Source organism: Primulina eburnea, chromosome 18, assembly GCF_022965805.1.
Source record: "Primulina eburnea isolate SZY01 chromosome 18, ASM2296580v1, whole genome shotgun sequence".
Lineage (NCBI taxonomy): Eukaryota > Viridiplantae > Streptophyta > Magnoliopsida > Lamiales > Gesneriaceae > Primulina > Primulina eburnea.
The window spans coordinates 30,222,505-30,238,625 of NC_133118.1; the positions used below are offsets into that span (position 1 = coordinate 30,222,505).

A 16,121-nucleotide genomic window follows, 5' to 3' on the forward strand; every position below is an offset into this window, starting at 1 on the left:
TTTTGGCTCTATTTTGTTGATTGTGAATGAGGCGTGCTTTGTAAATACCGTTTACTGTCCATAGATTGTGCATCGGGTCTAACTATGAGCATATTGTATTTAACGCTTTGTGTTGGTCATTTAGCTCCGATTTCTATCAAACTGATCGTGAGTTATTCGAAATTCGATTAGATAAAAGCTTTTTTTTGGGATCGTTTCATAGGGTTCATTAAGATAGACGAAAAAAACTCAAACTTTAAAATTGAGTCTCATTATCATGTTCGTTATTAGAGTCATGAGCCAGCTATTAGATGAAAAATAATAGTTTTTTTGTTTGATTTATATATTTTATAATTAAATATAAAAAAATCTATTAAATTTATTTATCAAAATAAAATTACACATTTTAATAAAAAAATATATTTTTCACTGAATATATATTTAATTTCTAATGAATATTTTAGTTTAACATTTATATTTACTGAGGTAGTTTAGCCTCGATAAAATTTCGAATAAATTCGTGAATTATGAATATATTCGTTAAATAAAGCTCTAGTTCGACTAAATTATAAACGAATCAAATTTAAATATTTAAAAGTTCGATTTAACTCGAATAAATTCGTGAGTCATGAATATCTCCATTAAATAAAAGTCGAGTTCGACTAGATTATAAACAAATTAAACTTAAATATTCAAGAGTTTCGTTCGATCGAAGAGATCTTCAACGCTCTCCGGTGTTCAAGTCAATAAAATAGATGCACTTGTAACCGAGTAAACTGCATGCCAACGCGGTTTCTCATTCCCAAGTCTCACTCACCATTCTCTCTCCAAATTCCGTCTGATCGAATCCTGATATTTCTCAATCATAAACCCTTTTCTCCATACGACTTTTGACATTTATCCTCCTCCATTGTCAAATTCCGAAGAATTTGAATAAAAATTGGGAAAAATCTTGCAGTCTGTGTAGCTTTTGTTTTTAATGTTTATCTTGATCTTTGAAGTTGATTTAAATTGAGCTGAATGGGTTGTTGCAGCAGTAAGAACGCCGATTCCAGAGCGAGTCGCGTAGCTCGATGGCGCTCAACGGGGATTGTAGCCTTGCGCGACTTTAAATTGAAGGTACCATCTTTTAAAAAAAATTATTGTTACTATTGTTGTCATTATTGTTAAATGCGTTATACTTTAAGGTGATCGGATACGTGGGATTCCCTTTTCTTTCTGAATTTTCATGATAGCTTTAGTGGATGGTGAATTGGTGTTGAAAATGATTTGCATGGAAGGAATGAAGCATTTCTGAATATTTATGTGGTGTTATTGTTACAGGTTTTATATGTTAGAATAATGGATAATTTCAGCTTGGAAAATTTAGGAAGATGTATGGACATAATTTTGGGTAATCCATATTGTTCTGTAGGTTGAGTTAGTTTCAGGCAGTTAAGTTTTTGTGGATTCTTGTTGAAGATACAAGTTGATTTTGGTATTCTCTATTGTTGAAAAGGTTCTCTAATATTGTAGCAAATTGATGGTAACTTATCTGACAATATAGTTGATGTTTGAATGCTGAAAATATTTTTCTCCTAAGTCCTAACGCGTGTTTGTGTTATGTTGACCGGAAATGTTGATCTTTTTCTCTTTACCATGGTTTACAGACATTTCCCGATGAAGTTCTCAATTTGGAGAGATCAGTGCGCACACTTGATTTAACACATAATAGATTAGGTAATGTTTCAAGTATTAAAAACAATTTAGTCATCGTTGCTGTTCTAATTACAATTGGTTTTTAACCCGAACTTGGATTACGGTGGGGCACTAGTGTGTCTTGTAGATTTGCAAATTCATTACTAGACAAAACTATTACCTTTGCACTTGTAGTCTTGTCAATCACTTTAATTTCCTAAAATCTCTTCTCTGCTTTGACAGTTGACGTTCCGATGGAGATAAGCAAATTGACTAATTTGCAGCGTTTGGTAAGATTTAAGATTTGCATGTATTAGTCTTGGTGACTTTTTTTTAATATATGTTGCATGAGTTAAATACTTGTTATTGTAAAGGCTAATATTACATGTTTTTATCCATGATTAATTCTTCTGTATCTTTGTCATAGTTTGAGACAATCTAATGTAAATTAAAAAAATATTAGCGTGATATTTTCAACAGTTCACAGATGTTGCATATTTGTTTTACTCTTTATGTAATTTAAAATTGTTCAGGTTTTTTCATGATTGTCTTAAATGAAACAAAAGAAAACACTTTCTGTCTGAACCAAGACCTTTATTGCACTATGTTTTTCCATACGATAACTTACTACAATTTTATTTGTCATAGTATTAGTTTCATCATGCAATGCCCTTGAATAGGTTGTTACTTCTAAAGATTGAGTTATATCATTCCGAGATCTGTTTTCTCACATATATGGATGATTAACCTTTGTTTCACAGATTTTAGCTGATAATCTTATTGAGTGTCTTCCAATGAACTTAGGAAAGCTTCAGTCTTTAAAGGTTATGACACTCGACGGAAATAAAGTGACTACATTGCCTGATGAATGTGAGTTTGTTGGTCTCAAAATGAAAGGATTGTACTTCAATATGTTGTTGAAACCACCGCTTTACTGCTTTAACCTGAAGGTTCTAACATTAAATTGACTATAGAAACTTACTGTGAATTTCAGTGGGCCAGTTAGTGAAACTTGAGAGACTATCAATATCGGGAAATTTGTTGATTCAGTTGCCTGAAACTATAGGGAGCTTGCGCAATGTGAGTTGCTTATTCTAGTGTTTCACTTACGATTCAGTGAATTTTCAGATTTTGTGACTTTACATGTTTCTATACTGTGTTTTCCTGCTTTACAGAAATTAAACAAACTTCACTATTTTACCTATTTATTATGATGTCAATCAGTGCTGGTATAACAAGTTAGCCAACTGATTAGAATCATAATAGAGTTCAGGGGTTTAGTTGTGAAAGGTCCACTCCAGTTGATTGTATCTTGTCCATGCACCTGACAATGATCTGGTAGTTTATTATGAAAAATACACAATGCAAAGATAAATTGTAGCTTTTCCACGTGTTCTATTAAATATTTCACATAATGAACCGGTGAAAATGGTCCATCACGAGGTTGTTTGATTTTGAATTAGTTGCTTGACTTGATTTTGGATGTAATCTCTATTATTTGATAGCAATAGCTTGTTTTATATGCTGCATATTCTGAAAAAAGTCTTTTAAAACTTTGGACTCTGCAGTTGTTGCTGTTAAATGTATCAAACAACAAAATAAAGTTTCTTCCGGAGTCAATTGGTAGCTGTTACTCGCTGGAGGAGTTTCAAGCTAATGGTACTTTCAGATTTATCTTTTTGTAATTTTTTTGCAGGACTCAATTCAATTATACGAATTGAATGTCCTAGCAGTACAAAATTTGTGGTTGTGAAATATACCAATACATGAATTCCTAAGAATAGTACAGAATGTAATTAGCCTCCAATGGCTTTAATTCTTTATTAGCCTCCAATGGCTTTAAGTTAGCATAGACCACCACTCAGTTAGCAACAAATGTAATAGTGTTCATTTGAGGAACTTGTCTGATTGTGTCCACAGCATCTTCCAGTGCTTGGTGTTTATATACGAGTCTCAGTTTCTTAATGATCCATTCATTCCTTTCACATAGATACAATTTATATGGTACAAAAGAGAGATTGGTTAGAAGGATCGATGTCTTATACTTCTATTGTTCTCTTCACATGCATTATTGAATTTTAATTTCTAATATATATATATATATATATGGTACAGAAAATTCTATTGAAGAGCTTCCTACTTCAGTTTGCAATCTCGTTAATCTGAAGTCACTCTGTTTGGATAATAATGACGTGAAGCAGGTATCAGTTAAATTTGTTTTATTTTTGGTGTTATGTTTTTTGATTGAAATTTCTTGCTTACCTTAGTGTCAAGTAAATGATTGTTATGCTTACCTCAGTGTCAAGTAAATGATTGTTATGCTTTATTTTAATGTACGTAGTATGTGGTGCCTGTTGGATATTAGGTTTATGGCGTGTGAGAATGCTAAAATGACCCAAAATAATCTGTGGTGGTGTTTTTTTCCTTTTAAAAAATTATATATTTGTTGCAACCTGAGTAACTTTAATTGAGACTCTTGTTCTAACGTCCCAAAGTTATAACTTTTTCCATGTAATGTCGTCTGGCTGATAATTTGAAGTCTTCCTACTATCAACGGATTTATTAATTAGTGTCCTACACTTCACAGATACCTCCAAACTTATTGAAAGATTGCAAAAGTTTGCAGAATATATCCCTCCATGGAAACCCGATTTCTATGGATATTTTTCAACAGGTTAAACCATTAAATATTTTACACGCCTGTGTTGTACATCTTGTTCTGCAAGCATTCCCCATCTTTTTTTAATCTCTTGTTCTTGTCAGATGGAAGGGTTCCCAGGATTCGAGTCTCGGAGGAAAAGAAAGTTTGACAAACAGATTGATTCTAATGTGATGATCAGCTCCAAAGGCCTCGATGAGGGTGTTGACCTGTAAATCTCGCAACTGAAATTTTTGTGAGATATGAAAACTTTCTCACGGAATTTTTTTCTTTTTGTTTGAAGTTAACCATCTTCCTGAATACTTCATCATAACATTTTGGTAGCCTTTCTTCGTTCTACTCTGATATTGCTTAGTTCCCAGATGTAAATTTAGTGTATGTTTCTGCAGTTGTGGTATGTCGTGATATTCGGGATTAAGACTCTTCGATATTCAATAACACGCCACCATCTTTTTATGATCTTTTTCTGCTGCCGATTATTTATTAGTGTGCCTATATTTCTTAGCTCGTCTCCCCTTGTTCGACTGCCATATACATCTCCAGTAGTTCTGCATTGTAACAGCCATGTAAATAATACTAACAACAATATTTTCTGGTTGTATTGTATATTTGAAATCTTGCGGAGGAAACTTGTACACCTAGAAATTTTAACAAAATGGTGCAACTCAAATCTTTTTAAACCGCACAATATCTCAAGCGTCATAGTTCGATCGCTCTATCCAACAGAGACAATTATCGCACCTCAACAATTTTTCTCTCAATAATTTTACTCCTTGTAATCAATGAGAATCGAACCCATGACCTTATCTTTGATGATGTACAATTTGAGAATGCATGATGAAAGTCAATGCAACAATAGTCTCTTTATTCTTGATGCATATATTTTTTATAAGTGTTTGTCCCCAACGTTAATAAATAGATACAGTAGACATAGATGAACTAAGTAGCCGACAATTAAGCAGAAAATGTCATGTGTCCTTGTTGTGTTTCAAAGATAGTAGCGATCAATTCAAATTCTTTGAACACTAGTTGAAATAGGTAACCAACATATTTTTTTATTCTGTTTTGCTGACAACTTTTTAAATAAATTCAGAGATAGTCCGTTGTCTTCAGAGAATGTTGTCAGATTAATATAAAAGCTAATATGTTTTGCACACAGAATAAATGTCGACAATTTGGTTCCACTCGAGCTGTTCGACAATTTGGTTTCACTCGAGCTGTTGTAAATACTTATCTGATCAGTAAAGTAGGATCTCATCTCGTGTCAGTTTAGTTGAATAATACAAATGATGCTCTTTCATTGATAATCTTGTCAGCTCAGTTTAATGATTCAAGTATTTAGTAATTTATCACCAAATAAAAGAGTTTTATGGTTTAGTTGACAATAACAAAAATTTTCAGGGATGTTTTTGCAAAAAGCCACAAATTGTGTGCAAGGGCATTGATGTAATTTTCCCGATCTTGTTACAGTATCGTCACTAACAATAGCTTTTCTATTTATTAATATATTATAAGTCAAAACAAAATAATTTTTCCCCTCTTTTCGATCCCCTTTATTCTTCCCTCGATTTCACCTATTTTTCTTTTCTAAATCTTGAAATTGAGAGCATATCCTTTCAATTCGGTTGTTTATCTTTGTATTGATACCTCATTTACCTTCCTTCGTTTATGGAATTGAAATCTAGGGTTAGGGTTTGTAAGTTGTTATATTCAAGATTGATCTTGTCGAATTAAGCTGTGATTTACGCAGATCGTCCCGTATTTCTTTGTTTTTTAAAGGCTTCCTAATTTTTTGCTGAATTTTGGAAAATTAGAAAAAATATCATCATCATTGTTTCGTGATTTTATTGTTTTGTATTTTGATTTTAATTTTTCTGATAGTTTCTTGGATTTTCGAAACCAATTTTTTCGAATTTTTTTTGTGAAGTTTTGCGGATTGATTTGTTTGTGTCTGTAATTTGGGGATCTAGGGTTTTCTTGTTTTTTTTTAAATAAAATTTATCTGGAGAATTTTTTTAATTGGATCGGCAGCAAGAAAATTGCTTTGGTGCTTAGTAGTTTTTGCCAAGTCCATTGATATACGATCAGCAATTTACGGGTCAGCTGTTCCGTTTGATTCGAAGATTCTATTATTTAGAGGTATGGAAATATTTTTTAGAAATTTTATTAAATTTTTCCGGCTGATTTTGAATTTTCTTTGCTTAGAGGAGCTTAATTTTTTCTCCATTTATATTTATTTTATACTTCAGCCATTTGGCTTCCCCCCCGTAATTAGAGTCCATATGCATTTGCGTTGATTCAAGTTTTATGATGACATAAAATAAAGATTCAAAGTTTAACGACGACATTACCTTACTTGATGCATGACTTTATCTTGCTTTTTGGTGGAGCCCAACTAACATTTATTTACTATTCTTGATATGTAGCATGGTCGTGGAATAAAAATCTGGAGTGCTGGTATCCCAGGTTTCAAATTGCAAATGCTGTGAAATAAATTAGACATGCACCACTAATCTGCCTATGCTTTACATGAAATAATAGAACAGAATTCTAAAACAAAATATCCGAGCTGTAGTTGCCCATATTCCAAATAGTATTACGGATTATATTTCATGCATCATGAAAGAAAATATGGCTAGGCATTTGGACCTGGACATCTAATTCTTAGTGGATGCTTGCTATTTTTACTTGATTGACTCTGTTAGAAGTGTTACTGAACTGCATATTTTTCTTTTTAGTTTGAAATACTAAATTTTCAGTTGAAACTTATTGATTTTCATCATTATTATTCAGAGGTGTAACCCTTTTTAGAGGTCTAGTGCTTACTGGTTGGATATCATTTATTACCAAAATAATTTTCTGCCTATTCTGGAATCAGATCTATGCTATGATGGCCTGATAAAATGTTTTTGAGCAAATCATGATAAAACTATAAAGTACTTTCTTATATGAGTTTCTAATTAAAGCGGTCCGTTTTTCGTCATCGCTTAATTTAGAATTACCTATCATGCTTTATATCATATGTCGAGATTCATGCAAAATTACTTTACCTTGGCATAGCTGAAGCAGAATGGGAGGAAGAGATTTTATTTTCTGTTGTAGCTTGTATTCCTTTTCTGTTTTCTTTTACGTTATCTGTGAAAGTTGCATGAAGTGTTTAGTCTCTTCAGAGCTGCATATATGTTCAATTTTATTTTATTTTTATTTTTATTTTCTGTTTAGTCTTGTGGTGAATTTTCTTCTCTGTTGAGTTTTTTCCCCAAACGTTTTTGCCCTTTTGCAGTTAAAATGGTACAGAAACGCACTTTTGATGAGGACGAGTCAATTGAAGTTTCATCTAAACAACCTAGGCAACTCGAGCCAAATAAGCAACTCATTACAACTTTGGAATTTCCTTCTGAATCTGCAGTTCTGAGTCCTTGTATTTCAGGTGGGGAAAAGAAAATGGCATATTCCTGACCTTCTAAAAATGCTTAGCCTAAGGGTCTAAGTCACATAGCAAGCTCCACAGAGTTGAACAATAGCGTCTGTGTTCAGTGTTCTTCAATTGTCCATGTCTCCATGAATTCAATGTACTACCTGAGATCGAAGAAATGATTTGAATGTGTTCACCGTAAAAATGTAGTTAAAGTTTGGTCCTGAGAGATCTCGTGATGTTGGAGAATTGGAAAATTATAAGATTTATTTGATTTGTTGTTTCAGCGTTCTGAATATTCTGTTGTTAAATATCAACTGTGTATTTAACTGACTTACAATTCAAGGTTTGGAACTGAAATTTTGGTTTTCTAGTCTGTGGAACTGAATTTTGGTTTTCTAGTCTGAGTTCATTTGTTTGTCAATTGACTGAAACCACTGTGTTTTAGGTAAAGGGGATAACCGTTCAGCTAAAATTAAGCCTGAATATATCGAGAAGTTCCATATTACTGGTGCGGATCCTCTATTTTTCATCAAGAAAGATGTTGCATCCGCAGCCTCCAGTTCTCTTCCCTACAGTTCCTGGGCCACCAGCAGTCTCTGTGAAGAGGATATAAGGTTGGAGTGGCCATTTCACATGTTGTCGTCCCCTGATTATCATAATACTGAACGTCCACCAAGGACCAATGTGCACCATGCAGAGATTTATTCGTTTCTTTTGGATCATCCTCCGCGAAAAGTTGTTCCTGTGGGACCAGATTTCCAGGCTGATGTACTGGAATGGGTTGAGCATGGAAATCAGAGGACACTTAAATGCTCGAAGTATCCACAGGAAGAATCTAGTCTGATTTCTCAAGCTCCAGAATATGTTCCTTTCAAGCCTTTTGATTCTGAGAGGGAATTGGCTGGGTGTCGAGTCATTCCAATTCCAGAATCAATATTGCCTGCAGAGAGTAATGAGGTTGGGGTTGGTAGAGTAGATTGTTCATGTGAAGACATGGGCTCAATCAGATGTGTCCGACAACATATTCTAGAAGCCAGAGAGAAACTCAAAAGAACATTCGGGCATGAGACTTTTACTGAGCTCGGTTTCTGTGATATGGGAGAGTTAGTTGCGGAGAAATGGAGTGAAGACGAAGAGCAATTATTTCATGAGGTTGTATTTTCCAATCCTGTATCAGTAGGAAAGAACTTTTGGGACCATCTAGCTGTTGTATTTCCCTCCAGGACAAGGAAGGCAATTGTCAGTTATTATTTTAATGTCTTTATGCTTCGAAAACGTGCTGAGCAAAACAGGATTGATCCAATGAACATTGACAGCGATGATGATCAATGGCAGTGGACTGGCGATTCTAGTGATGATGAGGTTGAAGTTGATGAAGATGATGGTTTTGAGCTTGAATCGCCTTTAGAAGCCGATAGACATGAAACCTTTGATAAAGTCACGCATCCATCTGGCGAGGATGTTTGCCCGACAACCGCTGCATATCCTGGTAATATACATGCCACCTGCAAGATTTCAGGTGGCGACCATTCTCATGAAACTGGCAGTCCTGGTATTAAAAATGAACCTCGTACATCTGGTGATGCTGTTGTTGCTCTTGATGAGTGTGTGGAGAAAAGTGAGGATCATAGACATTGGACTGGCACTAATGGGGCCAGTGGACATGACTTTATGTTGGAGGCTTGTAACGCTCGAGAATGGGAAGGCGGGTACATGGCTCACACAAGAAATGAAGTGGATCTCTTGCCCACATGCAGTATGATCGAAGAAGTATTTGGTACTGGATCTTGGAACTGCAAGCCCGGGATGGACAGGGCTTGAGCTAGCATCGGATAGCTTCTTTGATCTCGAACATTTTTGCTTGCTTTATGGCTTTTAACACCTTGGCTCAGGTAACCAACTGATCTACTCCGGAGAACAGTTCCAATTTTCCTTGTACATTTTCAGCACCTGCTGATTCTGTAAGACTTGATGATTGATATAATTTGGCAGTCTTTATTTTACTAGTTTACCGGTGTGTCTCCTCGGTTTTCTCAGTCGTTCGACCTCAAAATCCTGAGATTTATGTTTTAGCCGATTACAATGGCATGGAAACACTCTGTAAATTCTCTAATTTATGGCTTTTTAGGAGCCGAGGGTATTTACCCTTGTAAATTATTTACCTCCCCTTGAACAGATTTTTTTTTTGAAGGGGAGTTTGCTTGTTTGTTAATTAGCCTGAAAAACTTGAATATGGAAGTATGGGACAGTTGGGATCAAAATGTCTCCTTCAACATGCAGTGGTTTTTATTATATTTTATTGCATACTCTGTGTTTTTTCTTACATCTTTGCTAGCTGTACTAATCATTAACTAAGTCAAAAATAATAGTGGTATTCGAGGGACAGGTGGGAGTTTGGAGTGTTTCTTGAGCATATGTAACACAGAAATATGCTAATAATATGTACACAAATATACATAGAAATATGTTCAAATATATACATAGAAATACCATTAAAATATATATTTGTATGCATTATAATATGTGAAAATTAGATTTTGTGTTCAAGTATATTACACTTTAATTTATGTTGATATCCAAATGTTTTTTTTTCCTTTGTTCAATAACAATATCGGTTTTCTTTAAATAAATATTGATTAGTGCATTACTAATTGTTACATTGTTGTTTCTCATCTATATATTTCCTAATATTTATGTAGTCTAACAATCATTTACCTACAATAATTTATAGACGTGAAAAACTATGTTTCTTGGAAAATATTAAAGAAACTATTAGGTAGATCGTGCAACTCTCCAATGGTTGAAGTCTTGGTAAAAATTGTTCCTTTTTAATAATCTATTTGTACCCATGTCTATCTTTAGTACATGAGAGTGATTGATTAATCAGAGTTTCGAACTTATAAAAATATTCGTTTATTAATATACAACCATCCCTAATGTTTAACAACGATTCATTAAAAAACGTCGCTAAACAGAGCATTTTCTTGTAGCGTATTATATGTGTGCCTAACATAGATAGGCCATCACTTAGGAGTTAATTATCATAATAACTCATTGTGATGTTAGGATAATAGGTGTAGCAAATTGTTGGAACAATTTGACCAATAAAGCCAAAAGAAAGGTATCTTATCTTTCTTGTACTTAATGATGCTAATAAGGTAGCAGAGAGAAGACAAGTGAGTGGCCAACCTTTTGCTTGGAAGGTGTTTGCTTGTCAATTTAAGCATCACTTTGGGGCAATCTATGAACTTTGCTCACAAGTGAAGTCACTTTATTAATGCAAATGTTTTCAAATGCAAAAATCATTGATGTTTATTGTTGAGGAGCTTTGGATTAATTAATTTAACATTAATCGGTTAAATTATCACGGAAAAAATCAAGAATAAATTCCATTGTATATTTAAAATTTGAATATCATCTCTCATCATCTTGACTGATGCATTGACACCAAATCTACGGTTTGATCTAACGCGTCTCCATGACGACTGATGTCACCCGGGCGAAATGATCGAGTCGAGTTGGGAACTCTACCGGGTAAACTATCAAAAATATTGAAGGAAATATGAGTTAGACGCTGGATCTGGATTATGACTTCTTGAATACTTTGAGGGACCTGCGAACAAGAAAAATAACCACGTGAATGGGCGCCGGAAGGGTGTCCGGCGTGACCACTCCGATGCTTAAGTCAGTAGGGTACTCAAGTAATAAAACCAATGTAGCCAAGTGATGGCTGTGATGATTGGTGTGTAGTGAATGAGAGTATTAAATGTTAATTAATATCTGAGTGGATGATAAATGCGAATAAGAAACCTGGCATTTATAGTAGAGGAAGCAATGATGACCTCGTTTTTTGTGTGTGAGCATTAAATATAGTAGGGTGGCTGATTGTATCCTATTATTCTGACATGTCAAATCATACGCTAGTCATGTCTCATATGTCCTGTCAACCATTAATATTAATCAGGGATAGGTCGGCTATATGCGTGCTCTATCAAGTAACGCCATTAAATGCTCCCCCCGCATCGAGGTGGCAGAGGAGAAAACTTCTCGGGTAACCTTGCCAGAACTTGGGCATCACGTTCTAGGCGACCCAAAACCCAGGATACCAGCATTCGCTGTCACATTAAACTTGGAGATACTCTGCCCTGACCCCATGGGGCATGCCCATGAACGGTGCCCGGGTGACTTAAGCATCGGAGTGGTCACGCCGGACACCCTTCCGGCGCCCATTCACATGGTTATTTTTCTTGTTCGCAGGTCCCTCAAAGTATTCAAGAAGTCATAATCCAGATCCAGCGTCTAACTCATATTTCCTTCAATATTTTTGATAGTTTACCCGGTAGAGTTCCCAACCCGACTCGATCATTTCGCCCGGATGACATCAACGACTATGCGAACCCGATTAAGCAAATTAACTTAGGTAATTTAGATTTAACTTTAAACTAATTTCCATATAATACAGCTAAATCTTGGAGTGGAAATGCAGGCTGAAACATTGGAATTAGAAGACATTTGAAAGTGCGGTTTTTGCAATGAAAAAATCCGGCATTGCAGCAAATTTTGGCCGGCACTGTCACTGCTGCTGCATGCTCAGCCTCTATGCTAGCTGCATCATCAAGTTGTCAACTAAGTTTTTGTATTAAAATAATGATTTCCATGGTGTAGAATAATACATTTTCCTGTCACCTTTCTTATTTATATTTTGACAAAAACATGTGCGAGACGGTCTCACGGGTCGTATTTTGTAAGATGGATATCTTATTTGGGTCATCCATGAATAAATATTACTTTTTATGCTAAGATTATTACTTTTCATTGTGAATATCGGTAGGATTGACCGTCTCACAGATAAAGATTCGTGAGACCGTCTAATAAGAGACACACTCTTATATTTTATACCATTGTTTTTTAAAAAAATTGAATGTTGTTTTTTACACCTAAAAATTTGATGGGTCGATATCATTTTTCCCCACTCTTCGTTAAAGTGGGTGGCAAATACTTGTATAAAAGTGTGGTGGAATCCTACTTAAAAAATAATAAATTAAATAAAAGACTAAATAGAGGCAAAGATCCATAACTTGAACAGCTACTTATTTGTTGGATCCACCAGAATGATACTTACAAAGAAATGCACGGTTAATACCAAAGAACACCAACTTAATTTGTTTTTATATATACATTTTTTCTTGAATATATATTAAGTTCATATGTTTAATATATTAAGGGGAGTGTTTGCAAAATAATATGCTTTTAGAGATTGATCGAGTTTATAGATTACGAAGAAGTGAATTTTTTTAAGTTAGAATGTTTGGTAAATAAAATAAAATACCAAAAATACTTTTATTGAATTGTTTGTAAAAGATATAGTTTGGTGGTGTGAATGAATGTAACAAGTAATTTTGGATCAGACAAAAATATCGAAGATGAGAGTATCCAAAATTTTTTAAATCATTTTTTAAGAATTAGAATGGACCAGTTTGTAGATTTCAATTAAATTGAGTGTTGTCAAGAAAAAAAATTGAGTGAAATGAAAGTGAGAATTCATTTTTTTCTTAGATGGCACACACCTGTGCCAGATAAAACTTATTGTCTGCTCCTATATTCCAATTGGAGCTGAAGTTAAGCAAGAGGAGTAAGGATATCTTAAAGGGCCCCCCACCAATTTATTGCCACTTTCTTTGCTTTGTTTCTCTTTTTTTTTTTTATCTTAGCTTTCATGCATGGAAATCTCCTCCCTAGTGTAGTTTGTGACAGAGATAAATTTAATATAATTATATATAGTTCTTTAATTATTTGTTTCTTGTTTTATATTGGCTTGCTCTTTGCCATCATTTACAACAAAGCCAACTGATTCTGCTCTTTCCAATTTGATATTTACTTCAACTTTCATCTACCCTAAAGCTACTACTTCAACAAGTAAGAGTAGCTTAAAAAGAGAGTCTCTTCCTTAGTTGCTAACTGAACTGCTCTTTTTTCTCTTTTTGTTTGTTTTTTTTTTCCCATATATTTTTTCTTGTCAGTCAGATCTTGTTCAGCTCTGGAAATCCGACAAATTCTTGAATCTTTGTTCTATCCAGCTGTTCAAGATTCAAGAAATCGAAGCTCTCGTCTGCTTCAAGCTTAAAATTCGTGTTTCTTGATTTGAGCTACTGGTTATAAGTTTGGGATTCGAGAAACTGGAATCCCAGTTCTGGTTTGACTTTAATTTCATGTTTTCTTGATATTTCGGTTTCTTGATTTGATCTTCTGCATTTTCTGTGCTGTTTCATTAGCACAGAGGTCAGAATTGTAGCATTCCCTTGATTTCAATCAGCCAAGTTTTCAGCTTTTCTTGATTTGTTTGTGATCCGTTTCTCACCTTTGGTTTCTGTGAAATTTCAACTAAATTATGGAGGAACTGAAGCATATCTGCAAATTCTGCAACAAAAGTTTCTCCTGTGGCAGATCCTTAGGTGGCCACATGAGGTCTCATTTGATCAATGTTTCATTTGATCAAACTCAGAAAAATGATAACAAGTTGCAAAAGAAGAAACTCCCACCTCATACAAATGGCAAAAACAATGCGAAAGTCAATGAGATTAGAGTAATTGGAAGCCGAGTCCGTTCGGACGAGACAAAAAATTTCTCAAAGTCGATTAAAGAAGTGGATACTTTGCTTCAAAGAAAGCTCTGTAAAGAATGCGGCAAAAGTTTCCGATCTTGGAGGGCTTTGTTTGGCCACATGAAATCTCACTCTCTTAGCGGAAGGATTGAAAATAGCTTGGAAGAAGATTCTCAGGACAGTTTGGATGATCATCGAAAAGTAATCATGGATAGCTGTTCAGATATCGAAGAAGCGACTCCCTTTTGCAAGAAAAAGAGATCAGATAGATTGAAAAGGTGCACATCTACTGCAAATTCATCTTCTTTAGCACATTTTTCGTTGTATGTTTCTGATATCGATCAGCAAGAACAAGAAACGGTAGCTTTGAGTTTGATCATGCTTTCAAGGGATGTAAGGAAATGGGATGGTATGCATTCTTTTGATTCTTCTGATAATAATTCTGAGCTTTTAGAATCTAAGAATATCGGTAAACTCGTGGACAAAAACTTGAAAACTGGCGAGTTCTCGAAGTTCAAGCAACTGAAAAATGGGAAGATAGATTCTATACTCCTGGATTCTGAGGTGAAAACTCGATATTCAAGAAATGGGCACAAAACAAGCACTGAATTTCATGCAGATGAAAATTTTAAGAAGTTAAAGAATGTTGACATTGGATGCAACGAATCTGAAGTTAGCTCCCCAAAGAATTGGATCAAGAAAAGTGAATTGGATCTGCTTGAAGAACGAGATTTCAAGAAGAAGAACAAGAGGAAATTTACTGATTCATGTGATTCTGACTTGACTTTGCCTGTGGAAAACTACAAATTCCCATTATCCTACAACCCGTTAGACTCCGAAGATTTCGAGAAAAACAGCAAATTTTTATGCACAATTTGTAAAAGAGCTTTCCCTTCTTACCAAGCTCTTGGGGGTCATAGAGCTAGCCATAAAAAGTTCAAAGGCTGCTGTGCTCCAAGAAGTGAAAACACAGAAAATTCACCAATTCAAAGTGATCAAAATTCCCAAAATACACGTGATTTTGCAGCTAAAACTGCATCAGAAGTTGGGTTCAAGAAAGGTAAAGATCATGAATGCCCAATTTGCTTCAAGATTTTCCCATCAGGCCAAGCTTTAGGTGGGCACAAAAGATCACACTTGATTAGTCATCAAACCAAAAGTACTCATCCATCTACAGCACCTCAAAAACCAATACCCAAAATTCGAGACTTTCTTGATCTCAACATGCCTGCTCCTGTCGATGAAGAATGCAGTGACTTCAAATCTTGGTGGATAAGGATCAGCCATGAACAAGAGCACGGTCACAGTCACAAGAACGAGCACGAGCCGTTACTCGGCATTATCTCCAGCTGACAGTCTTGTTGTTTGCTTACCTTTTACTAATTCACCAATTCATTGATTCTTTACCGAAAATTCAAGTGTTCTATGGCTATTATCCACTAAAGTTGCATAAATTTTTACCAAAAAGTTTCCCATTAACCATTTTCTTGAGTCATCTCTTCCACTTGTTTTTGCCGTTTCTAGATTATGTAATATTTGATCATTACTATATTCTTGTTCTTGCTTGAAAATGATGTTAATCATTCATTTGATTGTAATTTCTATTTCATCTATACATCATCATCTACAAATTAAAGTCATATGCTGTGATTATCTTGACTTGGCAATGAAGCGAAATGAGTGAAGTATTGAATATTGAACTTATTAATTAGTATATACATATGAAGTCATTACCATGTGGAGTCTTTTTATATTGTACACATATGCAAAGTTTACAAGTGAACTGA

At 34.7% G+C, this 16,121-nt stretch overlaps 3 protein-coding genes across 6 annotated transcripts; all 3 read left to right on the plus strand.

Moving 5' to 3' along the window:
- Positions 1-742: 742 nt before the first annotated feature.
- On the plus strand, positions 743-4,776 carry LOC140820235 (plant intracellular Ras-group-related LRR protein 7-like). Of its 2 annotated transcripts, XM_073180572.1 has the most exons (9): positions 743-1,098; positions 1,629-1,698; positions 1,900-1,946; positions 2,418-2,526; positions 2,651-2,736; positions 3,225-3,315; positions 3,772-3,857; positions 4,244-4,330; positions 4,420-4,776. In XM_073180572.1, the coding sequence occupies exons 1-9, from the start codon at positions 1,000-1,002 to the stop codon at positions 4,528-4,530; spliced, it is 786 nt and encodes a 261-aa protein (XP_073036673.1). In that variant the 5' UTR covers positions 743-999; the 3' UTR covers positions 4,531-4,776. The 2 variants fall into 2 exon arrangements, with proteins under 2 accessions (XP_073036673.1, XP_073036674.1); XM_073180573.1 differs by lacking the exons at positions 4,244-4,330; positions 4,420-4,776 and adding an exon at positions 3,956-4,059 and having other exon boundaries at positions 3,772-3,922.
- Positions 4,777-5,823: 1,047 nt separating this feature from the next.
- Positions 5,824-10,056, plus strand: LOC140819389 (uncharacterized). Of its 2 annotated transcripts, XM_073179468.1 has the most exons (4): positions 5,824-6,454; positions 6,742-6,781; positions 7,599-7,745; positions 8,179-10,056. In XM_073179468.1, exons 3-4 carry the CDS (start codon positions 7,604-7,606, stop codon positions 9,552-9,554), a joined length of 1,518 nt encoding a protein of 505 aa, XP_073035569.1. In that variant the 5' UTR covers positions 5,824-6,454; positions 6,742-6,781; positions 7,599-7,603; the 3' UTR covers positions 9,555-10,056. The 2 variants fall into 2 exon arrangements, with proteins under 2 accessions (XP_073035569.1, XP_073035568.1); XM_073179467.1 differs by lacking the exon at positions 6,742-6,781.
- Positions 10,057-13,338: 3,282 nt separating this feature from the next.
- Positions 13,339-15,982, plus strand: LOC140820259 (uncharacterized). 2 transcript variants are annotated; one of them, XM_073180596.1, is made up of 2 exons: positions 13,339-13,649; positions 13,754-15,982. In XM_073180596.1, the coding sequence occupies exon 2, from the start codon at positions 14,122-14,124 to the stop codon at positions 15,685-15,687; it is 1,566 nt and encodes a 521-aa protein (XP_073036697.1). In that variant the 5' UTR covers positions 13,339-13,649; positions 13,754-14,121; the 3' UTR covers positions 15,688-15,982. The 2 variants fall into 2 exon arrangements, with proteins under 2 accessions (XP_073036697.1, XP_073036698.1); XM_073180597.1 differs by having other exon boundaries at positions 13,758-15,982.
- The last annotated feature ends 139 nt before the right edge of the window (positions 15,983-16,121 follow it).

Coding starts and splice junctions, on each gene's coding strand:
- LOC140820235 (XM_073180572.1), top strand. CDS start 1,000: ATGGGTTGTTGCAGCAGTAAGAACGCCGATTCCAGAGCGAGTCGCGTA. Junction 1,099..1,628: donor TGCGCGACTTTAAATTGAAG/GTACCATCTTTT, acceptor CATGGTTTACAG/ACATTTCCCGATGAAGTTCT. Junction 1,947..2,417: donor TGACTAATTTGCAGCGTTTG/GTAAGATTTAAG, acceptor TTTGTTTCACAG/ATTTTAGCTGATAATCTTAT.
- LOC140819389 (XM_073179468.1), top strand. CDS start 7,604: ATGGTACAGAAACGCACTTTTGATGAGGACGAGTCAATTGAAGTTTCA. Junction 7,746..8,178: donor TCTGAGTCCTTGTATTTCAG/GTGGGGAAAAGA, acceptor ACTGTGTTTTAG/GTAAAGGGGATAACCGTTCA.
- LOC140820259 (XM_073180596.1), top strand. CDS start 14,122: ATGGAGGAACTGAAGCATATCTGCAAATTCTGCAACAAAAGTTTCTCC.